The 22,329-nt window shown below is 36.2% G+C and overlaps 4 protein-coding genes across 5 annotated transcripts; 2 read left to right on the top strand and 2 right to left on the bottom strand.

Annotated features, from left to right (window-relative positions):
* The first annotated feature begins 119 nt into the window (after positions 1-119).
* On the top strand, positions 120-13,385 carry LOC116297587 (histidine--tRNA ligase). 2 transcript variants are annotated; one of them, XM_031705846.2, is made up of 15 exons: positions 146-279; positions 1,342-1,457; positions 1,645-1,734; positions 2,049-2,168; positions 3,554-3,649; positions 3,988-4,113; positions 4,869-4,976; positions 5,510-5,608; positions 5,726-5,947; positions 6,477-6,582; positions 9,527-9,609; positions 9,882-9,947; positions 11,038-11,154; positions 12,025-12,171; positions 12,648-13,385. In XM_031705846.2, exons 2-15 carry the CDS (start codon positions 1,347-1,349, stop codon positions 12,714-12,716), a joined length of 1,560 nt encoding a protein of 519 aa, XP_031561706.2. In that variant the 5' UTR covers positions 146-279; positions 1,342-1,346; the 3' UTR covers positions 12,717-13,385. The 2 variants fall into 2 exon arrangements, with proteins under 2 accessions (XP_031561705.2, XP_031561706.2); XM_031705845.2 differs by lacking the exon at positions 1,342-1,457 and having other exon boundaries at positions 120-279.
* A 1,156-nt stretch (positions 13,386-14,541) lies between these two features.
* LOC116297546 (cytoskeleton-associated protein 2-like) lies at positions 14,542-17,723 on the bottom strand. The gene is made up of 7 exons (XM_031705792.2): positions 17,521-17,723; positions 16,968-17,000; positions 16,564-16,777; positions 16,245-16,418; positions 15,944-16,007; positions 15,697-15,850; positions 14,542-15,290 (listed from the first exon to the last, which is right to left on the bottom strand). Exons 1-7 carry the CDS (start codon positions 17,706-17,708, stop codon positions 15,071-15,073), a joined length of 1,047 nt encoding a protein of 348 aa, XP_031561652.2. The 5' UTR covers positions 17,709-17,723; the 3' UTR covers positions 14,542-15,070.
* Positions 17,724-17,840: 117 nt separating this feature from the next.
* LOC148905940 (uncharacterized) lies at positions 17,841-19,755 on the bottom strand. The gene is made up of 7 exons (XM_089038937.1): positions 19,704-19,755; positions 19,319-19,598; positions 19,182-19,236; positions 18,889-19,037; positions 18,270-18,302; positions 18,090-18,179; positions 17,841-17,877 (listed from the first exon to the last, which is right to left on the bottom strand). Exons 1-7 carry the CDS (start codon positions 19,753-19,755, stop codon positions 17,841-17,843), a joined length of 696 nt encoding a protein of 231 aa, XP_088895063.1.
* A 140-nt stretch (positions 19,756-19,895) lies between these two features.
* Positions 19,896-22,230, top strand: LOC116297554 (uncharacterized). The gene is made up of 2 exons (XM_031705801.1): positions 19,896-20,272; positions 21,088-22,230. The coding sequence occupies exons 1-2, from the start codon at positions 19,896-19,898 to the stop codon at positions 21,629-21,631; spliced, it is 921 nt and encodes a 306-aa protein (XP_031561661.1). The 3' UTR covers positions 21,632-22,230.
* The last annotated feature ends 99 nt before the right edge of the window (positions 22,231-22,329 follow it).

The raw sequence follows: 22,329 nt of genomic DNA, 5'->3' as shown, positions 1-22,329 counted from the left end.
GCCATTATTTTTTCAAGGGCGCGTAAAAAATTCGTAATGAATTCGCTATTTAACGACAGGTGGACGAAAATACTTCGATTACTCTCGGAAAGTCTTCGGAAAATAACACAACTGGTCAAGATTACTGCGGGCTCACACTGCTATTCACAATCCAAGATGGCGGAGTCGAGGTCGAGCGGTAAGCGAGGAAGAGATGAACTACAAGAAGCCATTCGCGTACAAGGAGAAATCATACGAAATCTGAAACTAACTGAACAGACAGATGAAGTAAAAAGCCAGGTAACTGAACTTTCAAAATGATAGGTTTTTTTAATGGTATTTTAGAAAAATATGCACTAATACCGGCCCTTGATTGCATCAGAATAGGATTTTTTCTTATTCCGATAAAATTTGGTTCCACGTGTTCTGTGAAACAAAGTCAAACGTTATTCAACCTTAAAAATTAATTGAAAGACTTATTTTACAGAATCTTATCAATGAACGGAAGGCTCATATAAAATATATAAATATGTTTTATAGAGTATTTTTGAGATGTCCTATAAATCGTTCGGGTACGCCCGGGGGTACGTAGGAGGATGGGGTGACGAAACAGTACCACAAAACTAATTCAAGTACATCATCTTAGAGACTGCTATAAATAAAAAGAAGACTCGGCTAAATTGCAGAACACCCCACCACTTATCATACGTCTCTGCCTGTAGCCACTGGCTACAGCTACATGTAAGATACACAGGGATACCAAAATATTGTTCTGAATATCATAATTTTGACTGCGTAGTCGTGTAGCCGCATAGCCACTTTGTAGTTATACCTTGTTCTATTAAGACACAGGTAGCCTGACGCATTAGTTTTGACTGCATAGCCGCGTAGGCACTTGGAGCCTGATGCATTAATTTTGACTGCGTAGCCGTGTAGCCACATAGCCACTTTGTAGTTGTACCTTGTTCTATTAAGACACAGGTAGCCTGACGCATTAGTTTTGACTGCGTAGCCGCGTAGGCACTTGGAGCCTGATGCATTAATTTTGACTGCGTAGCCGTGTAGCCACATAGCCACTTGGTAGTTATACCTTGTTCTATTAAGACACAGGTAGCCTGACGCATTATTTTTGACTGCGTAGCCACGTAGCCACTTTGTAGCTATAAATGCCTTTCTGTGATGGGGTATTCTGCAATCGCTACTCTTCACTTAAAATAATAAAGATAGACTTTTTAATAGAATAATGTCTAATTCATTTGGGGGAGGGGATGGGGTATAATGTCAACCCCCTCTAGTGTAGGGTGGAGTCATATTGAACTTCAATACTCCAGTAATGCTAGGGAATCACTTTATTTTTTTCAGACATTATGATGATTTTTAGACTAATAAACAGACTTCAGATTCCCTCAAATGTACATATATCTAAAGTACTGCCACAAGCCACTGTCCTTGCCCGTACCTATTGTCTAGATAGTAAGGTTAGTGGCACTGTAAATAGAACCAAAACTACCTTAGCTTATCTCCTAAAAGTCAACCTTGAACGTTCATATTAAAAGGTATTTTGTTTCTTGGTTGAAAATCTTCTCCAAAATTAGGGTCAGAAATAGAGATATGGGTATTTTTAACATTGAATTTTTAATCTAAATTAATTGTTTGCTATTTCAGATAAAGGAAGAAGTAAGCAAGCTTTTGGAACTAAAAAAGGAGCTTGGAGATAATGCAAAGCCACAGAAGTTTGTCCTCAAAACTCCCAAGGTAACTATGTATGTTAGTTTCCTTTACATCTTGGTGATGCTTTAGTCAAAGCTATGTAATTTATTGATTTATTCAGGCGGTTATTGTCATTTCATTTTTAGTCATCCATCTGTCCATTTTATTCAACTATCCCTCCATCCTTTTTATCTTCAAGTCTCTCTACAGTATCTGTCCATCTGTTTATCCTTGTATCCATCCATCCATCCACCAATCCATCCATCCATCTATCTATTCCTCAATTCTCAGTCAGTCAGTCAAATTCTCAATCAGTCAGTCAACCAGTCAGTCTTAAACACATTTCTTCAATTAATCAGGGTACCAGAGATTATGTGCCCAAACAGATGGCAGTAAGAGAAAAAGCTTTCAGGACTATTGTTGGTGCATTTGAAAGGCATGGAGCAGAACAAATTGATACTCCTGTTTTTGAATTGAAGGTAAAGTTAACCAGACCTTTTTCTTTTCCTCAACCCAAATCAGTTAATATAAATTATCTTTAGTTTCATTTGAGCTTTGAATAAAATGCTTTACCATTATTGCAAAGTTTGCCAGGCAGAGATTTTCATGGAGAGTGGGAAGGAAAGGAGTGGTTAGGATAAAAACTTACAGTAGTTAACTGAGAGTGACTAATATAGTACACTCCTGTCACCAAAACTCTGAAAGGGGGTTCATATTTGCCATTTTAATGCTAAAGTGATATTGAAAAGAGGGAGAGAGAGAGGAAAGGGTTTTCCCCCTCTTTGAACCACCCCTAGTCAAGGGCCTGTAGTACCTGGCATGAATTGAAATATGTAAAATTAAGAATTGTCATAAAATTACATTTATATATATGTACATAATTAAGGACTGGTCACAAAAATACAGGGAAGGTGGTACACAGTCATAATTTCAAAAATGATATACCCTATTCACCTGGTCTTTTAAAGGGTTATGATACTCTAGCCTTAGGTAGCTTTTGGGTTAGTCTTAAATTAAGACTACTTATGCATGGGCGTGTACATCGTGTACAACAGAAGCATCATGCATTCCCATACTATAGTATAGCTACCTGATATTGTCATGACCCAAGAATAACTGTGGCTGTTCTCGGATTGCTATGGGAGAGACCCCTTCGCCAGGTCAGAGAGCATTTTGCTGGACTGGTTTCAGGGCTCTTACATTGATTTAACAGATCAAAAACAGTTTTCCGTGTTTAATATGTACTCTGATCAAAACACAGGGGATGTTGAGAGAACATGAGAGGAGCGGAGTGGTTTCCAGCTTCTCGAGTGTTCTCCCAACATCCCAAGTGTTTTGATCAGAGTATCAAACACAGAAAACTGTTTTTGATTTGTTTTATAAAATAACAAACGTGCCAAAAGATTGAAAAAAAGCAAAGTCTAAGTAAATTCTCCCTACGTGCAGTCTTATTCAAACTGACCAATGAGCGCGCGCGATAGACTAAAAATGATGGTAGCGTGTTTTGATACTCTCATCAAACATGGTTTTCGACCAATCATATCAATTATTTTATAAATTGGAATATAAAATAGACTTAATGCTTTTGTAATTCCATGTTAATACTTTATTAAATGTCACACATGACAAATTTCAGTGTATAGGCATATATAGGCGCCTAAGACCTGATTAGATCATCATCCAGACTATTGGAATCAAACTCCTCGTCAAATCTGAATACGTCTGGTTAGCAGACTGTTTTCTGATGACCCAAACCCAACCTTCAATGGCCCACCCTTGCATTACATCATTAAATAAAATTTTGCTAACCTATTCCCCCATTATTACATATCTCTGACATTAACACGTGTTGATGTATTAATAGGAAACATTGACTGGCAAATATGGTGAAGACTCTAAACTTATTTATGACTTAGCTGATCAAGGAGGAGAACTTTTGGCATTGCGATATGACTTGACTGTATCCACAATCATTGCTTGGGGAGGGGAGAGGGAGGGGAGGGGAAGGGGTGAAGGGGTAGGGGACAAACATATATCTCCTATTCCTATCCTATAATACTTACTTATTCCTGTAGGTACTAGATACCAAGGTACATCTATTTATCCCCTATCCCTAAAATGTTTTTGCGTCAGGGTTATCCCGTATAGCTAAAACGGTTATCCTTTATTGCTAAAACCGCTAACAGGGCTTGCATGGTTAGCAATGTGCAATAAAGAGTGAAATTTTATTCTTGTATTCTTGTGCAGATTGTACACTGTACTATCTCATCCATATTATCCTTGACTTGGATGTATTAGGTACCATTTGCAAGATATGTTGCAATGAATAAAATAGACAAAATAAAAAGGTATCACATAGCAAAGGTATATAGGAGAGATAATCCAGCCATGACACGGGGGAGATATAGAGAGTTTTACCAATGCGTAAGTATGGTTGTTAGAAACTATAATTTCAGAAGCATATTTTTAAGTTTTTCTTCCATCTATCAAAATTAAAATAAATGGCTGGATGATTTCAAAATGTTAGACAGGTCAAAGTAAAAACACTTATCTCAAGATGGACGTTCTAGCTATTTACTACTCTTGTCAGTTGGGTGGCACGAACATTTTGTCACAAAGTCTTGTGTTGAAATGTGTGTTGTTAGGTGCAACATCACTGATAATTATAATACCCATACTGTATTGTTGGTGAAGTATGGCTACATTTAATGTATTGGCATGCTTCTGTGCACAGGCTTTTTGATGCCAAACAAGCTTTTACACACCTTATTTAGTAAAACTAGCTACATGTACAGATGTAGTTTCACATTGAAATATGTCTGTTTAATTACACAAGCCCTAGCATAAAGGTATGCCAATGTTGTTCAAATACTTTTGAAGTTGCCCCTGAAAACATGCCCATTTCACTGACAAAAGTTTGTGGAGAAACTTCTGTCGCACCAAAGTCAAGTGAAAAGCATAGTATAGAACTCAAAGTTATTAGTATAAATTGTGATTCTTGTGAACTGCTCAGATGTGGCAAGTCACAGTCTTTGAGTAGGCATGTATGTTCTGTCAATCTACATTATACCATGCATTTTTCATATAAGAACAATATATGAAATTTGAATCAGTGTGTGACATTCAAATTCCATTAATTTATTTTCGTTTATGACTTTAAAACTTTATTTTCTCCATAGGATATAGATATAGCAGGGCAGTATGATCCTATGATTCCTGATGCAGAATGTGTGAAAATTGTCCATGAAATCCTAACAGGATTAGGACTAGGAGATTTCAAAATCAAGGTACAGTATATCACAAAAGGCCAACAAATTAGTGTTAGACAAGAGTATGACATGACTGTATAACAACAGAACAGAAGTATGAGCGAGAATAATTGAAAGTTAGAACAGGTCAACAGCTGATCCAGGTATGATTCCAAGAGGGGTCACTATTATGTTGAACGCCTGTCAGTAGCAACCTCTTTAGAATTTTACATCAAACTTCTTACTTCTAAAACTCCAAGGAGGTGGTGGTTATGCGCCCAATTTGTCTTCTCCAGTACCTTCCCTTTTTTCTAGTGAGTTTGCTGCATGTACCTCCAGGAAAATAGTATTTTTTGAAGTCCATGTATTATTATCCATTATTATTTATCCATTATTAATTAATTTATTAATATATATTTTCTTTATTGTCTTTTACATATTGTTTTTTGATTTCACTTGTGTATTTCTTAATGCAGTTCCCTATTGTAAATCACTAATGTGACATAGGTTTACTGTCGAAAGAAAGAAATATTATTATTATTATTACTGATTTCTTGAATATGACCTCTTAGGTCAATCACAGAAAGTTCTTGGATGGCATGTTTGCAGTGTGCGGTGTTCCTAAAGATAAATTTAGAGCAATATGTTCTGCTGTTGACAAGCTAGACAAGGTAAGACTCTTCCACAAACATGTTCAGATTTTTTGTTATTATTTTTTTGGTTAAAAAAAAGTTAATAATTGGAATTTGAATATTTATAAGGCCTAATATTTTTTATTTGTCTACCAGACTCCTTGGGAGGAGGTTAGAAAAGAGATGGTTGAAGAAAAAGAGTTAAATCCTGCTGCAGCTGATTGTATTGGTGAATATGTCAAGCTTAGTGGTGGAATGGGCTTGGTGACAAAACTGACAGAGAATCAAGATTTGATGAAGAATAAGAATGTTAAAGAAGCTCTTGATGATATGAAGTTACTACTGGCATACATGGAACTGTTTGACATTTCTGATAAGGTAGACTAAGATGTTTTTAATATAAACAGTAATAAAAAATTTTTTTCTTTCGTTTTCTTCTTGAGCTTTGGTTGTTTTTGCTATCTATCAAATGTACCAAGTCACAGGGAAGGGAGCCATGTTGGCAAATGCAAAGTTACTGCACAAGAGCAGACTATTATTTGCAGCAAAAGGACTTTGCATTGTAATGTGCATGAGCAGAATATTATTTATAGGTAGTTATTTACAGTTGTCTCTGTCAATCAAAAGGACAGGAGAAAAGTCATTTGAAAGATAAAATGAATTCCTATTGATGGATCTTATTGTTTTCCTATCTTAGATCACATGTGGCATTCCCTTGAGTATTATTTCTTTGTTTACCTGTAAAGCTTGATAAGATATATTTATTTGAGTGTAACTCATACAAAGATTCTTATTTTCAAGGAATGATAAGTAGCCTAAAATAGGAAAACTTTGCACCTTAAATAAAAAAGGTCTTAATTTCTCTTCCAGACTGCCGTCAACTTATCTTCTTATCCACTGTTTGCAGGTTGTGTTTGATCTTAGTCTAGCACGTGGTTTAGACTATTACACAGGTGTAATCTATGAAGCAATTCTGACAGGAGATCAACCTGATCTGGGCAAGGCTGACAAGGGTAATGATCTTTATGCTATCAACCATGTTCAAACAGCTGCATTTGATTATATGATGCACTCATGATCAATTGCCAAATCATTGTCAGCTTCAAAACATAAAACATAGAAGCTGAGACCAAAAGATATTCTGGGAAATGACGTGTAATTAACCTCTGAGGTATTTATTCGAAATACACAGTCGATATGGAATATGTTGAAAGCCTCCATGCTTTCTGTCAGTACAACGATTTATAAACATTCCTTTACTTGTATCACTAGATACATGTATTTAATATTTTGTATTTAATGTATTTAATTGTATACTTATTTAATCACTTCAAGATGCTTAATAGCTCCCAGACATCTGCAGTAAATACTTCGGAGACCTTAGAACAGTCGCAAAGTCAAGGGGAATTAGATTTTTCCATTACAGATCAAGAAGTATATGAAGTTCTAAGTAACCTAAAGAAACATAAAGCTCCCGGCCCTGATAATATTCCAAATGAGCTATTGATAACGGGAAAGGAAGCACTAAAAGGAAGCACTAAAAGCACTAAAAGGACACCTAACGGTAATTTTCAATAAAATCCTAGACAACGGAAAGTTTCCCTCTTCATGGAATCTAGGATATATTGTTCCATTGCATAAAAAGGACGATCCAACGAAAGCTGAAAATTACCGTGGAATAACACTCCTTTCTGCAATTGGCAAAGTTTTTACGGCAATACTTAACAAACGGCTCTATGATTACCTAACTACGAATAATATAATTAAACAGGAACAGGGTGGGTTTAGAAAAAAGCACGGAACAACAGATAGTATTTTTATTCTGAAATCCGTAATCGATAAATATGTTAAAAGTAAGCCACGGAAGAAAAATAATTTCCTTTTTTCCTGCTTTGTAGATTTTCAAAAAGCGTTTGACTGCATCCCAAGGAAAAAATTAATGGCAAAACTTGAAAATGTTGGTATAAATGGAAATTTTCTAAGAGTGATACAATCGATGTACTCCACTGATCAATCAGCAATCAAAGTAAATGGACACATTTCTCCGACATTTTCCTGTTATATGGGTGTTAAACAAGGCTGTATGCTGAGCCCTACGTTATTTAATTTATATCTTCACGATCTGCCTGACTCATTAAATTCGTGTAACAACAATGATGTAATGTTGAATGGCAAACCGATTAGTACTCTTTTATATGCAGATGACCTGGTTCTGTTCTCTAAATCTGCTAAAGGGCTTCAGAAATATCTCGACAAGCTAGAGGCATTTTGTGAACAATCAGGCTTAACAGTTAATATAACAAAGACAAAAGTGATGGTTTTCAATAATACAGGGAAGACAATGAATAACTTCCAATTCTATTTGAACAAATCTAAACTAGAAAACGTTAAATCATATAAATATTTAGGATTAAATTTTACAACCTTTGGAAACTTTACGTTTGCAAAACAAGAATTAAAAAAAGCTGCATTAAAGGCACTATTTCAGATGAAAAAACAAATGGGTGAATTTTTCACATCCAATATCAAATTAACTATAAAACTGTTTGACTCGCTTGTTACACCAATACTTCTATACGCAAGTGAGATATGGGGTATCGAAACATTAAGCACCAAAGACCAAGAGCCCATGGAACTTGTTCATTTGAAATTTTGCAAAATGCTCCTCAAGGTGACAAAGAATGCTAGTAACCTTGCATGCAGAGCTGAGTTAGGAAGGTTTCCGCTAAAATGCAAAGCATGCAGTAGAAGCTTTAAATTCTGGCATAAAATTATAAAGTCGGAACTACACCCAAAAAAACTTTCAGCCGAAGTCTACCAAGATATTAAAAATGAAACTAAAAAAGCCTTTTGGAACATAAAAATTAAAACTACTTTAGAACAACTCGGATTGGGGATAATTTGGATGAAACAAAATGAACTTTCCCCAAGATGGTATGAATATGGAAAAATAATAACCCAAAGAATATATGACATTGAGAGGCAAATTTTATGGAGTAATCTCCACAATGATGAAAGGAAAGACGACAGACATAAAAATAAACTCAGAGTCTTTCGTCAGTTCAAAACGGATTATAACTTTGAAGAATATTTAAGTCAAGTCACCAATATTAAGCACAGAGTGGCGCTTACAAAATTAAGAATTAGTAACCATAAGCTTGAAGTAGAAACGGGGAGGTATAAGAGGCCTTATCTCATTTACGATGAAAGGATTTGCCCAGTGTGTAAGTCGGGAGTAGAAAACGAAAAACACTTTCTAGTTTGGTGTCCACTATATGACTCTCATAGAAACGACTTAAGAGAGTTCATAGAAAAAAACACCAGCATTAATTTCAACAATATGAGCGCTGACAGTCGTTTTATGTTCTTAATCAATTCAAAATCAGCGTCTCTACAAAGAGCCATATCAGCATACATTCATCAATGTATGCTGATACGTGAAAATGAATTAAGAAAATTACCTAATACATAGTATATATATATACCTATAATATATTTGGAATCAAACACTCATGTACTATTAGTATAAGGTGCCAAATAAAATTGTATTGTATTGTATTGTATTGTAATAAACATACTTCCCATGTAGCATTTTAGTCTCAGCTTGTATGTTCAGTGTTTCGAACCCAAAAATTATTTTGCAATTTAGTATATAATGGAATAGTATTAGATTCCTTATCGTTATATGAAGCTAAATGTAATTTAGGCAAAGTTTTTTGGGGCTGTTTGGGAGGGGGGGGGGGGGGGGGACTGAGGGGTCTGAGGAGCTTGCAATGTGCTTGCTGCTTGAGTTATTCCCTTTCTTTGGTGATCATCATGGATAAAACACAAACTAGCTCTTGAATTATTGTAGGCACTTGATCTAGTGAGGTCAGTCCTTCTTTGTTCCCAAATCTCACCTATTGGTGAGGAGTTTTAACTACATGTAACACTGTTATTCTTATACTTGATTCACAGGAGAGCCAGTGGGTGTGGGTTCTGTAGCAGGTGGTGGTCGCTATGACAACCTTGTAGGCATGTTTGATCCAAAAGCAAAAAAGGTACATTGGTGTCAAAATTTGCTTCTGAACATCATTTATAATCAATACACCCCTTGGATGTGACGTCAAAGCAGCTCAAATTGGAGGACAAATCAAAATAATTTCAATCTTCTGAAAATTAGAAACCTATTGTTATGTCCTCCAAATTGAGCTGCATTCTGATGTGCTGCAAAGAGTCTATTGTTAGTTTAGCATTTTATTTTTGTCTCAATCAATGCATAGCAATAAAAACAGTGATAATGCTTCAGCATAATTTGGGTTTGTTTTCACAGGTTCCTTGTGTTGGTGTCAGTATTGGTATTGAGAGGATATTTTCCATTTTAGAGGCAAAGGCTGAGGTAAGAGCTATTCTACTGACAATAGACCATTTTTGAGTTCCAAATAGACCTTATTCGTGGGGTGACAATGTTTTCCCAATTGAACATGACAAACCTCTGGGGGAATGAAGAGCTAGTGTTTTGAAACTCTTCGGGATATCATCGTTATTCCTTTCCTATCCTTTGGGATATTCATGAATTTTTTGAAGATTAAAAACGAAGAAAATGAATCCCCTGGAGGTTCGTCAAGCTGAATTGGGAAAATATTGTCACACCACGAATAAGCTTACAGCTGTGTTCCTTGATTACAGACTCATTTACTCTGGATTAGCCTCATATCAGTGTCTAAATATTCACAAATACCAACAGTAAAGTAAAGAATGCACAACTTCAACATTACGAAGACTTTAAAATTCCAAGGAACTTCACTGGAACACTTGAGTATTCTGTACAAAGTCAAGGCTAAGCCTGAGGAACAGAAAACTTAAAACTGGAACATTATTTCATTACTTTATTTACTAGTATCGAATTCATCCTAATTTATTTTGCAAATATTGCTTTGAATGCAGCAATATTTGAAATATATGAATCAATGTGAGTAATAGTTACAGTAGTACAATGGGATAGAAGGTTTAGAACAGATTTGTATTTGCACTTTATTTAACAATTATTCGCTGAAGGCAAAGTGATTATCGGGGAATATTTACCGAGACGTGAGTCTTAAAGCAGAGAGGTAAATATTCCCCAATAATCACTGAGCCTGAGGCAAATAATTGTTTTAGTATAAATACACAGGTGATTCTTTCAAAAAAAGAAAAAAAAAGAAGATAAAAGGCATTTTTTCAGGTAACAGCAACAAAGCGACTGGCCACCATTTTGGATTTTCGCTCAAGATGATTATCGTGTGATAGTGTGAGTTTCTTGACCAATCAGCGCGCGAGATTTTCTATAATCACCTGCATATTTTTACTAAAAATAAATATTATTATTATTATTATTATTATTATTATTATTATTATTATTATTATTATTAAGGTTTATTCACTAAGGTAATATTTCAAAAGGGCTGGATCACTATATATTTGGTAAATGATTTTATTAAAATTAACAGGCATCAAGAAATAAGATTCGAACAACCAAAGTCCAAGTCCTGGTAGCTTCTGGACAAAAGAATATGCTGGAGCACAGACTAAAGTTGGTTAATGAACTGTGGCAAGGTGGAATAAAGGTATGTGGGATCGCATTGATCTGTCACATTAATAACAGTTAGATAAGACTTCATTTGTCAGGCTGATAAACACTACGGATTTCATTGAAGTGTGGCACGCATTAAAAAATTCGTCTGCAAATTTGCCTACGAGACGCTGTGACTCCGCCCACTTGGAGGTGTGATTTTGTCTGCATTCCTTTCTCGTGAAATGCACCATTGGACATCAGCGAACTTGGTCATGTTTACAGTAGGGGAAGAGCATAAGTAGTGATTTGAGATCTCTTGTCATAGATGAGATTGTTGAAAGTGGTGGGGATATCATAACATGATTCTTTCCTGGAAAATTTGCTTGAAAACTTCCCCCGCCTCCATACTCCACTTTGAACTCGAACCCTCTACTCGCCACTATAATTTCGAATTGAACATTGCACGGGAATAGCCGAGAAAGGAATGCAGACAAAATCACACCTCCAAGTGGGCGGAGTCACAGCGTCTCAAATTTTTTATTGCGTGCCACACTTCAATGAAATCCGTAGTATGCCACACTACGGAATTGCTGACCAAACCAATCACATCATGCAATATCATTTTTTATCCAATCCATTGTTCAGACCAGGCAGGACTTGGTTTAAGCATGGCATATATGCACTTAGTTAGCCATGCCCTGACTTTGATCAGCCCAAAGGTCATTTCAAGCTATCAATAAAATTTGAAGATTTTTTTTAAAGGTACTGTGAGTTTTCGCAGTTATAATAAATTTGATTGATATGATACCAATTTTCTTCAAGATTGATTAATTCTAATAGCTAACTGATTGATAAAATCATGCCATTTACAAGTAATTAAGACTCTTTCAGATTAATCCTTTGCATTATTTAAACATTTTAGGCAGAAGTAATCTACAAGAAAAATCCAAAGATGTTAACTCAGTTCCAGTACTGTGAAGATAATGGTATCCCATTCTCTGTGGTGATAGGAGAAAAGGAACTGGAAGAAGGTGTGGTTACACTCCGTGACACACAAACAAGAGAAGAGGTATACAAATACTAAATAAGGGCAGATCCAGTGGGAGGGCAGTAGGGGGGAGGGAAAATGAGCTGGAGGAAGGTGTAATTACACTCTGTGTTACACAAACAAGAGAAGAGGTATACAAATACTAAACAAGGGCAGATCTAGTGGGAGAGTCGGGAGGGGGGGAGTAAAGGAGCTGCAGGAAGGTGTGGTTACACTCCATGACACACGAACAAGAGAAGAGGTATACAAATACTAAACAAGGGCAGATCCAGTGGTAGGGTGGGGGGGGGGGGGGAGGGGGTAGGGAATTTCTGTGCCCCCTGTTATATCCGAAGGTCAAGATTGATTTATCCTAAAATTTAGTTTTGCCACAGGTATGAATTAAATCTGAAGCATGGCCGATCAGTCACCGGTCATGATCACAGGCCAAATTAGTTTTAGCTTAGTGATACCTTTTTTCTGACTTAACGTTACTGGTCAACATTTCTTACTTTTAGGTGTCTGTCAAGAGAGAAGAACTATGTAATGAAATCAAGAGAAAATGTGAAGCAATTGAAGAATTATGATGTGGATTTTATTTAGGAAGCATCATTCTTCATGAAATTTGATTGTCAGGAATATGTAAAATGCTAAAATTGTTGACAGTGGTTTGCTTTGTCACATAAGAAGATGAAATACCTTACAACTAATTGAGAATAGATTACAGGCCTGTTCCCAGGACTTTGGAAAGGGGAGTTCATATATTTCGTAGTTCCAAAAGTTATCCATCCCCCCCTCCCCCCACCCAATGGAGGAAAGACCCCCTTCCCCTACCGTCGAAATTCCAATTTTTTTCCATACAAACTTTGTAATTTTGTTCTTTTTCTGACCCCCCTGCCCCTCAGAAATTACAAATTCCTCTGTGTGTGGGGGGGGGGACGGGACTAATTTACAATTTTATGGTTGAAAACATTGAATAGAAAGCATTGAGAGGTTAGCACTCTCACCACTATGCCTCTCACCTGTGCTTCCCTAACAGCTTTGAAGTGCCACTCCAGGTGAGGGACCAGAACTTTATACTGGCAGAAATGAGTGCCATTCAGGGTGAAACCTCAAGATTTTTGTTAGAAATGCAAATATTATTTTGGCTTGAACCCTTTAAGCCAGAGCCAATGCAACCTAAAGCGGTAAGAACAAAAGTTGTTGTAAAAGTAAGACAAGGATTCTTAGAATAAAAAAATTATATATTGTGGAAACTGTATATAATTGATGATATTTATTCATTTATCTCACGATCCAGGGGCCCTTTTTATGTGGTTAAACAGTTTTTCTTATTAGCGTGAAACACTTCGTAAGAAACTGCACGAATTAGTAAGTTAAGTAGACCGTATACTTTCAAAACGTTCCACTGATTTGTACAATTTTGTTAGTTAACTTTCTCTTAGATATATAGTAAGCACTCTACTGTCCTACATTGGGCTTCATTGTATCTTTTTATTTTTATTTCACTTCGTTGGGCTATGCGCCCGATCTGCAGTATTTACACATGAAAGTGGAACCTAGGTTCAACACTATATGATATATAGCCCAATAAGACGATCGAATAGCCCAATAAGATGATATATAGCCCAATAAGACGATCGAATAGCCCAATAAGATGATATATAGCCCAATAAGACGATCGAATAGCCCAATAAGATGATATATAGCCCAATAAGACGATTGAATAGCCCAATAAGACGATCGAATGGCCCAATAAGACGATCGAATAGCCCAATAAGACGATCGAATAGCCCAATAAGACGATCGAATAGCCTAATAAGATGATATATAGCCCAATAAGACGATCGAATAGCCCAATAAGATGAATAGCCCAATAAGATGATGAATAGCCCAATAAGATGAAGAATAGCCCAATAAGATGATGAATAGCCCAATAAGATGATGAATAGCCCAATAAGATGACGAATAGCCCAATAAGATGATGAATAGCCCAATAAGATGATGAATAGCCCAATAAGATGATGAATAGCCCAATAAGATGACGAATAGCCCAATAAAACGATTGAATAGCCCAATAAGACGATCGAATAGCCCAATAAGACGATATATAGCCCAATAAGACGATCGAATAGCCCAATAAGACGATCGAATAGCCCAATAAGTTGATATGTAGGCCAATAAGACGATCGAATAGCCCAATAAGACGATCGAATAGCCCAATAAGATGATATATAGCCCAATAAGACGATATATAGCCCAATAAGACGATATATAGCCCAATAAGACGATATATAGCACAATAAGACGATATATAGCCCAATAAGACGATATATAGCCCAATAAGACGATATATAGCCCAATAAGACGATATATAGCCCAATAGACGATCTAATAGCCCAATAAGATGATATAGCCCAATAAGACGAAATATAGCACAATAAGACGAAATATAGCCCAATAAGACGATAAATCCTTATGCAGTGGATAAATCGACGCTGATATCCAATAAATTTATCCACTGGATAGGTTTTCTTCGGATAGAAATAAATAATCATCTATTTAATGATGCTTCAACAATTATGTATCTGCCTCAGGCTCAGTGATTTAGTATTGGTGAACTCTACTGACTAGTGGCTGTACTCTAGTAAAACAACAAGCACTTATTGACAATATTATACTTTATAATTTCTTTTCACTTGCAAAATCAAATAACATTTTCTTGCTGTCGCTTAAAAACAAATTTAAAACAATGTAACAAAGATATGACCTATAAAATATTGTAGACTTATGTACCAGAACCTACCAGGATAAATACCTTTTCTTCTTATATGTACACATTAAAAACGTGATTCATGTTAAACAAAATTCTTTCTACACCATCAATCTGTTTACATTGGATTTGCGCAACCTTTTTTCGCAACAGTATAAAAGTTTTATCTCATTCATTCCACAGAGCTTTCCATGCTTCATTTAAATCATTCTGCACAGTCAAATTGGGTTTAAACAAGACATTCTTTTTGATGTCTTCTGGTAGATCATCCAAGTGTCTTACAGCGAGGCCATGTTCCTGTAACGTTGTTGGATAGTGCATACTGCGTCTTTCAAGTCTTGTTGACCTGCGGACTGGTGTCACAACTGGCCTTTCACATGATTTCAGCCTGCAAAGATTCAGATTGTTCAAAGGCTACTCTTTGTACTATTAATTGAAAGTTTTGTCAAGGGCAAGAATGAAACAATATAGCAGCCAATCATCGGTGTCTATTATATACTATAATCCTGCAAACAAGAAGGGATCCTCCAGAACAAGAAATCTTGCTCTGATTTGCAGACTATCTTAACCAGAGTTAAAGTCTAAAAATCTGATTGCATGCAGGCTATAAGATTCACTGATCACCCATGTCTCCAGTTTCATCTCCAGGAATACCTCAAGTAATGGATGACAAAGGTCTCCAAGAATATAAGGTTTTACAATTCTCTCAAGGGATAATTATTGACACCAAGGAAGCTTGATACTTTGGTACATGCAACATTTACTGAATGCTTTACATATCTAGTCATACAAACCTGCTTTTGAAAGGTGTTGCTTTTGTGACACTGTATTTGATGATGGAGGAGTCAAAGGGTGAGGGCTGACCAGCTTGTTTGTTCAAGATATCATCTACTCTAGGGGGTGTTACTGAAAGTCCTGGGACAGCTTCTGGTACCTCTATAGACGACACTGATGAAAGAATAAGTGGAAAATGGTGGATTAATAAATAACACCAACCTAAAACAAAACACTAAACTACAACAGTTTTTGTGGATGTCTTACCTTCCTTCTGGCCTTTTCTTGTTTTTGAGTATTCTGCCACAGCCTCCTTGATTAGGTGCTCAGGCTAAAAAGGACAAAAACTGATCTCTGTCAGTGCAATAAGATTAAGCTAGTTGATTTGCAAGCCAGCCTCTGCCACCAGTAATAGTCCAGGTAAAATCTAGTTTTGCAACTAAAGATCAAACTATTTTTATATTCTTTGAACTGTATTCTGTATGGCATTGAAAAGTCCTATCAATCTACCATGCATGTCACTGGAACAATGTCTTTAGTATTTATGAAACTGGTTTGGTCCACCTACCTCGGCATTGAAAACTAGGGCTTGTTCAAACAAACACACGACCCTGCCATCATCTTCTTCATGCTCTGCAATTTTTGCCCTGCAAATCCAGAACTCAGCACACTGCAGTGAACCTGGGTGAGCGTCCTGTATCTCATCCAGATGATTTGCAATCATATCATCATTATTCTTATCCTAAAGAAGAAATCAAAACAGTGTCAAGATGACTACCAGTACTTTTAAGGGTGCAGGGGAGGATTACTATGTTACCATGGAAACTAACATCTTTCCTTGGAATCAAGCATTGCTATTCATTAACATTAACTCAAGTTTTTTTTACCTCTTTTATTTTTTCCAAACAATTTTGTAGTTTTTGTCTTATTTCCTCTGGTGTTGGTTTCTTTTCGGCCATGTCACAGTGCATAGTGTCAAAAGGTTCAAGCTGCAGTGGTTCCTGTGTTTCCATGGTGATTGGTTTGTGGTCTTTCCTTCTTGATGGCATTGTACTCTTCCTTCTCAGTGTTGCTGGTGTCTTTGTAACTCCTTCTGTTTTGCTATATTTCAAAAAATTCAGAATCCAATCCAACAGAATTAAATTTCAAACTGATTACTTACATGTACTCTATATCTTAATATGACGAAGCTCCTTACCACCTCAATAGATATTTACATAGCTGTTTTGGGTTGCGATATGATTACAAGGTTAAAGCAAGTAATAGAAAGTCTTCATCCAATTATTCTTACCCTTTTTCTTTTCTCCACAACTCGAGTCTCTCCCTGCAAAAATCAATATCATGTACATCTTTTATAACATGATGATGATTAACAAACTGAAGCAACTCTCCAAGTTGAAATGTGAATAAGAAACTAGTATTATATATGATAAAGGCGTGTCAGGCAGGGCAGAAAAATGGGTTCTACTTTTGACCTTTATGCGTTAATAAGCTTTATATTTCATAAACAGGCTCTTTTGGGGCTGATTAACAAAATGCCAAAATTTGGGGAAATTTAAGGAATGCGTATTTGAGATATAACACCCTTAACGTTGGGAGAGATGATATTTTGATCAGCACGAAAACTAACATTTTTGCTAATGCCTAGAAGTAGAATTGCCTGAGGTTAGCAGAATTTTGTGAAAAGTTTAAAGCACAAGAAACACGAATGAAACACTAAACGTTTTTTAGCATGAATGAGAGATAAAGAAAAAAATTGCGAAAGTAGCAGCCTTGTCGTTTTTCTGCTCTGTCGGCATGTCATGAAGTACCATTTTCAAAACATAATTAATGATTAAACATACCTCATTGACAGTGTCTTATCCATGTGTGGTAGAAGTAGTTTCAATGGTGTTCTTGGCAAGTTGACTGTATCTTTTGGTCCGACTTTACTTTTCGTGATTTGTGACACTTTTTGTGGCTGTGTAGGGGGTCCATTTTTCTTGGGGAATTTCTTTGCAGTACACACTTGGTTACATTTGCCTGGATCCATGGTTTTAACGCAATTTTTCCCCACTATTTTAGCAATGACAACAACATATTTAATTCAAACATAATTATGAAAAAATGGTGATCTTTGTCTCAAGTTTGTCTACGTTTTGTGCCACACTGGTCTACTGAAGGATTAACAAGAAGGATCCCAAGCTAACACAAGAATCATCCTACATTCATATCACAGACACTTTATGATTCATAACAATTTAAATAATACAAGCAGCTTTCATTGATGGAAAGGGCACTTAGTACTTATCATGCAACAGCTGGTTACAGATTGCATTAATTACAATTTTTTTTGTGGGTGTCAATAATTTTAATTTGTCCAGGCATGCATAAGAAATTTTAAATTGCAATTAAAATGAAAACTTTTATTTACCTGTTTGAACCATCTTTCCTATTGCAAGAGTTCTGAGGTTTGATGTGTAATTTTAAACTTTTTGGAATAGTTGGTGTTGCTTGCTTTTTTCTGTAACAAACCAGGAACATCCATTGTACTAAACATGTTAGATTGTCCAATGTAGATGACATGAATATTTCAATTACCAAATATAATTACCTTTTATTTTCTCTCCATATTTCTAGTTTATTTCTAAAACAAGGAAAATAAAAAACAATGCATCAGTCATTTTAAAATCCCTATTCCTTGGCTTTCCCATCCCTGACATGTTTTGGGTAAAGTGGGGACACTGACGGCTTTAATGATTTTTGATTCTTTGCACACTGTGTCCAATCCCCCTGACATAGATTTACATCTTTTTTTTTAAGTTTCATCTCACAAATACAACCTGCATAGTGGTGCAGAGAGGGATTATATTATAGTGTGGGAAGGTCAGGTTCATCCCTCCTTTTTCTTAACTCATTCAATTTTTTCTCTGTATTAAATACACTATCCCACCGACTGATGAATATATTGAGTATAATGTTAGCATTCCCTCGTTTATTTCTGGGTCTGAAAGTTAACCTCTTTTCTCCCCACAGACCATGACTGCCTTGGCATTCAATGGCATCAAAAATGAAAGCAGTGAAGGTCCAGGGTCATGTTCTCAGTGAAATTCTTAAAATATGGTTCCCTACCCCTGACCAAAAGGATGTCTGTTTTTTCATTCTTCCATGAAGAGTGAGGGACCAGGTATTTCAAATAACGGATCAAGACAATGCATCCCTTCAATAGTTACCTTAGGTTTTGCTCATTTTTTTCACAACGTTTGGGATTTTCTTTATTTTTATCACCAACTTCTTTCATTGGTGTCTCGATGGTAAAAGTGCTTCTTCTTGCTCTCTTTGAATCTGGTGCACTTTCGATTTCAAACGTCTCGGGTGGCTTCTTATAAAAAGGTAAAGAAAATTAAGATCACAGAATATAAAATCTAAATGGTTTTCTAAGATATTATTCATCTATCGATTCTACCCACAAATCAAACATAAGCTTGACGGTCTCGACTTAATCATGATTCAGTATAAAACTTACCTGAATCTTAGAATTTCTCCTTTTGATCTCATTGATATTTAGTTCAATATTGACTCTGAAATATGTAATTACAAAATATACGGTATTTTATGAGTGACAACCAAAAGATTATACGAATAAGTCAATTTATTAATTACGTTTGACACGACTCTTCCGCTGTGTTTTCGTCTGTGATCTTTTTAACACCAGCTGTGTCGTATAGCAGCACGTGAAACGATTTCCTCTTGCGATGAGCTAATGATGACTTAGACAACGAAGTTTCTTTGCTCTTTGGTTGAACACTTTTAGCCTTTTGCTGAGATACTTGAGGTTTAACTCTATTAGGCGTCTTTAGAGGGACTGTTTGTTGTTTCAGCTGTTTAGCCGTTTGTTGCTGTCTTACTTTGCGCCATTCTTCCAGCTTGGACCGCATGGATTCTTTCAAGAAACAAAAAGAAATTTTAAGTCAATGCAACAACCTTCCCTTAAATAATAAAAACTAACTTATTATAGAAGAAAAGACGTATAAAATCAGCCTAAAACCTTGGGTTTTTGATGGCTGTTGAGAGAGCGTCAAAACACGTCTATCCGCCATTTTTCGAATCGCTAGACTGACAGCTGGTCTCAAACTAACAAGCTTCTGATTGGTCGATTCATTTTGACCAATCACGTCCTTGCTTAATCAAAAAACGCATGTACCACCAGTACATGAAGTATCAACCTCATACTTTCAAGATGGCGGCGGAAAGTGTCAAAGATACAGAGATCACGGATTCAAGAAACACGATTGAAAATGAGTTCTACTATTTAATGCAGCAACTAATAATGAATCCCTCGCAACTAAACATCATCGTGGAAAACCTTCAGCCGGTCATAAGCTCATTAAATTGTGACTCGGATTTCGTAAAATTCACTCTAGAATTTTACAAGAGGGAACACGCATTCCCAACCCAATCTCTTTTAATACAGCTTGTTGCTCGAGGAATCATCGTAGATACTGGTTTTTTAGAAAAGTCTTGCTTTGGTCCTTTCCTTTCTCAGCTGCTTTTTGAGTCAGTTACTGAGTCCTCTATTGAATGTTCCAAGTACTCTACCAGGGTATGGATCGATAGGTATGTACTGTGATGGTGTAGCACCATAAGGAAGGTTTCTGGAGGGGACGGGAGAGTGATGCGGTTTTAAAGACCTGTAACTTCCATTGTGTGGTGTTACTTTGACAAAATCACACCGGGTCTAGAAGGTGGGATTGGATCCCAAATCATGCACCATTTTTTCCCTGAAAACCCGTATCCCGCAACATTTTGCATCTAATGCAACCAAAGGCGTTTGCATTTTTATTTTATTTATTAATGTTTTCACGTTTTTCCGAAAATCAGAAAGCAAAATCCCACATAGCAAACATTGAATTCAGCAATACTCGAGTCACAGCCAATGCCAACATCCCATCACTTTAGATTTTTTCTAGTTATTCCGCATCCATATAACGCACTATATCTCATCTGTTTTATTGCTCCTTTGAATACCCTTCCAGACCTTCAACATAGGATTAGACCATGATTTGGGTGTTAAATTTTTGACCTTCATGAAAGCTAGATAGCCGTTGTAAATTGACCACAGCTAACCTATAACCTGTGTAGATGTTAGGGGAATTTGTGGGGGATGGGTATAGTTTCCCTATATTCGCGCTTACCTCCAATTACCTTCACTGCACCACATCATGGGCTAACCCGCCCCCCAGCCCCCCACACCACCCCCCCACCCCAAAAAAAATTTAAAGCTAGTATGAAATTCAATTTAGTAACAATATTTTGAAGAAATTTGTTCATTTTTATATTTGATATTTTATTAATCACAAAAATATCTGGGTTTTCTTTGAGTTGATGGTTTGAAAGACAAAATACTATACAAATGCTTTTTTTCCTTCTAGTATTATCAAAGAGAATAGCAGCTCAACACAATTTCCAAATCCTTTGGAGTACCTGGATCAAAACTCAGTAACACATCCCTCCATAATCCCTCATTCAGTACTTTTACAGTTCAAGCTTCTTGATGGTAAACAAAGGAAGCTTGTCATGCTGGACCTAAGACAGATAGCAAATCGGATTCCACCAACATTTTATCCTAGAGTAATTATTGCATTTTTGATATTTTTGGAATTCTATAAAAAGGAAGAAAAAGGTGGAGGGAATCTTATCCCAGAGATCTGTTTGTGGGCTGAAACTTGGCATAATTTGCTAGTTAACAGCATTACAGGATCTAGAGCCGCAAAAGATGGGAATTTACACCTTCCTTTGCATCATCTGCTTAATGGAACAATGGTTTCTTCCAATGCATTTCAGTTTATGTCAACGATACCAGAAGTTTTCCATAATGTTTTAAAGAGTTTAAGGTTATTTGACCAGAACAGCTCTGGTTTTACCAAAAAATGGGTTTCCAATTTGTTATTTAGACTGGATGGTTCTCATCAGTAAATACTAGTCCAGGCGAAATTTAGCTGAAGACAAACAGTACTTTAACTCTCAATTGGCTTCAATAGTTGAGGGTCTGCTGCAGGAAACTACAGGGTCATGATAGGATGGTACCTCTGCTTATGGTGGCTGACTTTGAATGTGTGGTTTCATAAAATATCAATACTCCACCATGGAGGAAATTAGAAATTTCAAGGGGGTGGGGGTAATAGGAAAAACAAAATTACAAGGTTTATCTATGGAAGAAAATCGGAAATTCAAGAGGGGTCGGGGGACCTTTTTTCAAATTTCCTATTAATAGTGGGTTATGGAAATTTTCAGGAACTACACAATATGACATGTGCACTGCCAAGAGTTTCTTGCATTTTGGCTTCTGTCCCTCAAGCTTATAATACCTTATACAAAAGCCAAAACAGGATTGAAGTTGCAGAAAAAAGAAAAGCACTCTAACAGGACTATTAGTTCTAAACGAGCAAGATAATGGGTCCAAGTTTTCCTTAAATTAAATCAAATTTTTAAAGAAACATGTTTCCAGTCCCCTGCTTGTTTAGGTAAAGGCTGATTGTCTTTGTTATCAATTTATCAATAAAACAAACTAACAAACAAACATGTTACAAGAAAAATAAAAACACATTGTTTGATTGGTTTTGAACTATTTATTATATAAAGTCTGACTAATTTCTGATGGAAAACAGAAGGAG

Source organism: Actinia tenebrosa, unplaced genomic scaffold (assembly GCF_029948245.1).
Source record: "Actinia tenebrosa isolate PJP-AT-01 unplaced genomic scaffold, QUT_ActTen_1.0 PGA_scaffold6__47_contigs__length_16458017, whole genome shotgun sequence".
NCBI classification, from domain to species: Eukaryota; Metazoa; Cnidaria; class Anthozoa; order Actiniaria; family Actiniidae; genus Actinia; species Actinia tenebrosa.
This window is presented reverse-complemented; position numbering and strand designations above follow the sequence as displayed.

Excerpts from the sequence above, each read along its gene's own strand:
- LOC116297587 (XM_031705845.2), top strand. The coding sequence starts at position 157 with ATGGCGGAGTCGAGGTCGAGCGGTAAGCGAGGAAGAGATGAACTACAA. Across the intron at positions 5,948-6,476 it reads TGTTTGACATTTCTGATAAG|GTTGTGTTTGATCTTAGTCT; the intron begins GTAGACTAAGAT and ends CACTGTTTGCAG. Across the intron at positions 9,610-9,881 it reads TTGATCCAAAAGCAAAAAAG|GTTCCTTGTGTTGGTGTCAG; the intron begins GTACATTGGTGT and ends TTGTTTTCACAG.
- LOC116297546 (XM_031705792.2), bottom strand. The coding sequence starts at position 17,708 with ATGGATCCAGGCAAATGTAACCAAGTGTGTACTGCAAAGAAATTCCCC. Across the intron at positions 16,419-16,563 it reads GTTTGGAAAAAATAAAAGAG|GATAAGAATAATGATGATAT; the intron begins GTAAAAAAAACT and ends TTTCTTCTTTAG. Across the intron at positions 15,851-15,943 it reads AAGAAAAGGCCAGAAGGAAG|TGTCGTCTATAGAGGTACCA; the intron begins GTAAGACATCCA and ends TTCTTTCATCAG.
- LOC148905940 (XM_089038937.1), bottom strand. The coding sequence starts at position 19,755 with ATGGCGGATAGACGTGTTTTGACGCTCTCTCAACAGCCATCAAAAACC. Across the intron at positions 19,237-19,318 it reads GCGGAAGAGTCGTGTCAAAC|AGTCAATATTGAACTAAATA; the intron begins GTAATTAATAAA and ends TACATATTTCAG. Across the intron at positions 19,038-19,181 it reads GGAGAAATTCTAAGATTCAG|AAGCCACCCGAGACGTTTGA; the intron begins GTAAGTTTTATA and ends CCTTTTTATAAG.
- LOC116297554 (XM_031705801.1), top strand. The coding sequence starts at position 19,896 with ATGGCGGCGGAAAGTGTCAAAGATACAGAGATCACGGATTCAAGAAAC. Across the intron at positions 20,273-21,087 it reads ACCAGGGTATGGATCGATAG|TATTATCAAAGAGAATAGCA; the intron begins GTATGTACTGTG and ends TTTTCCTTCTAG.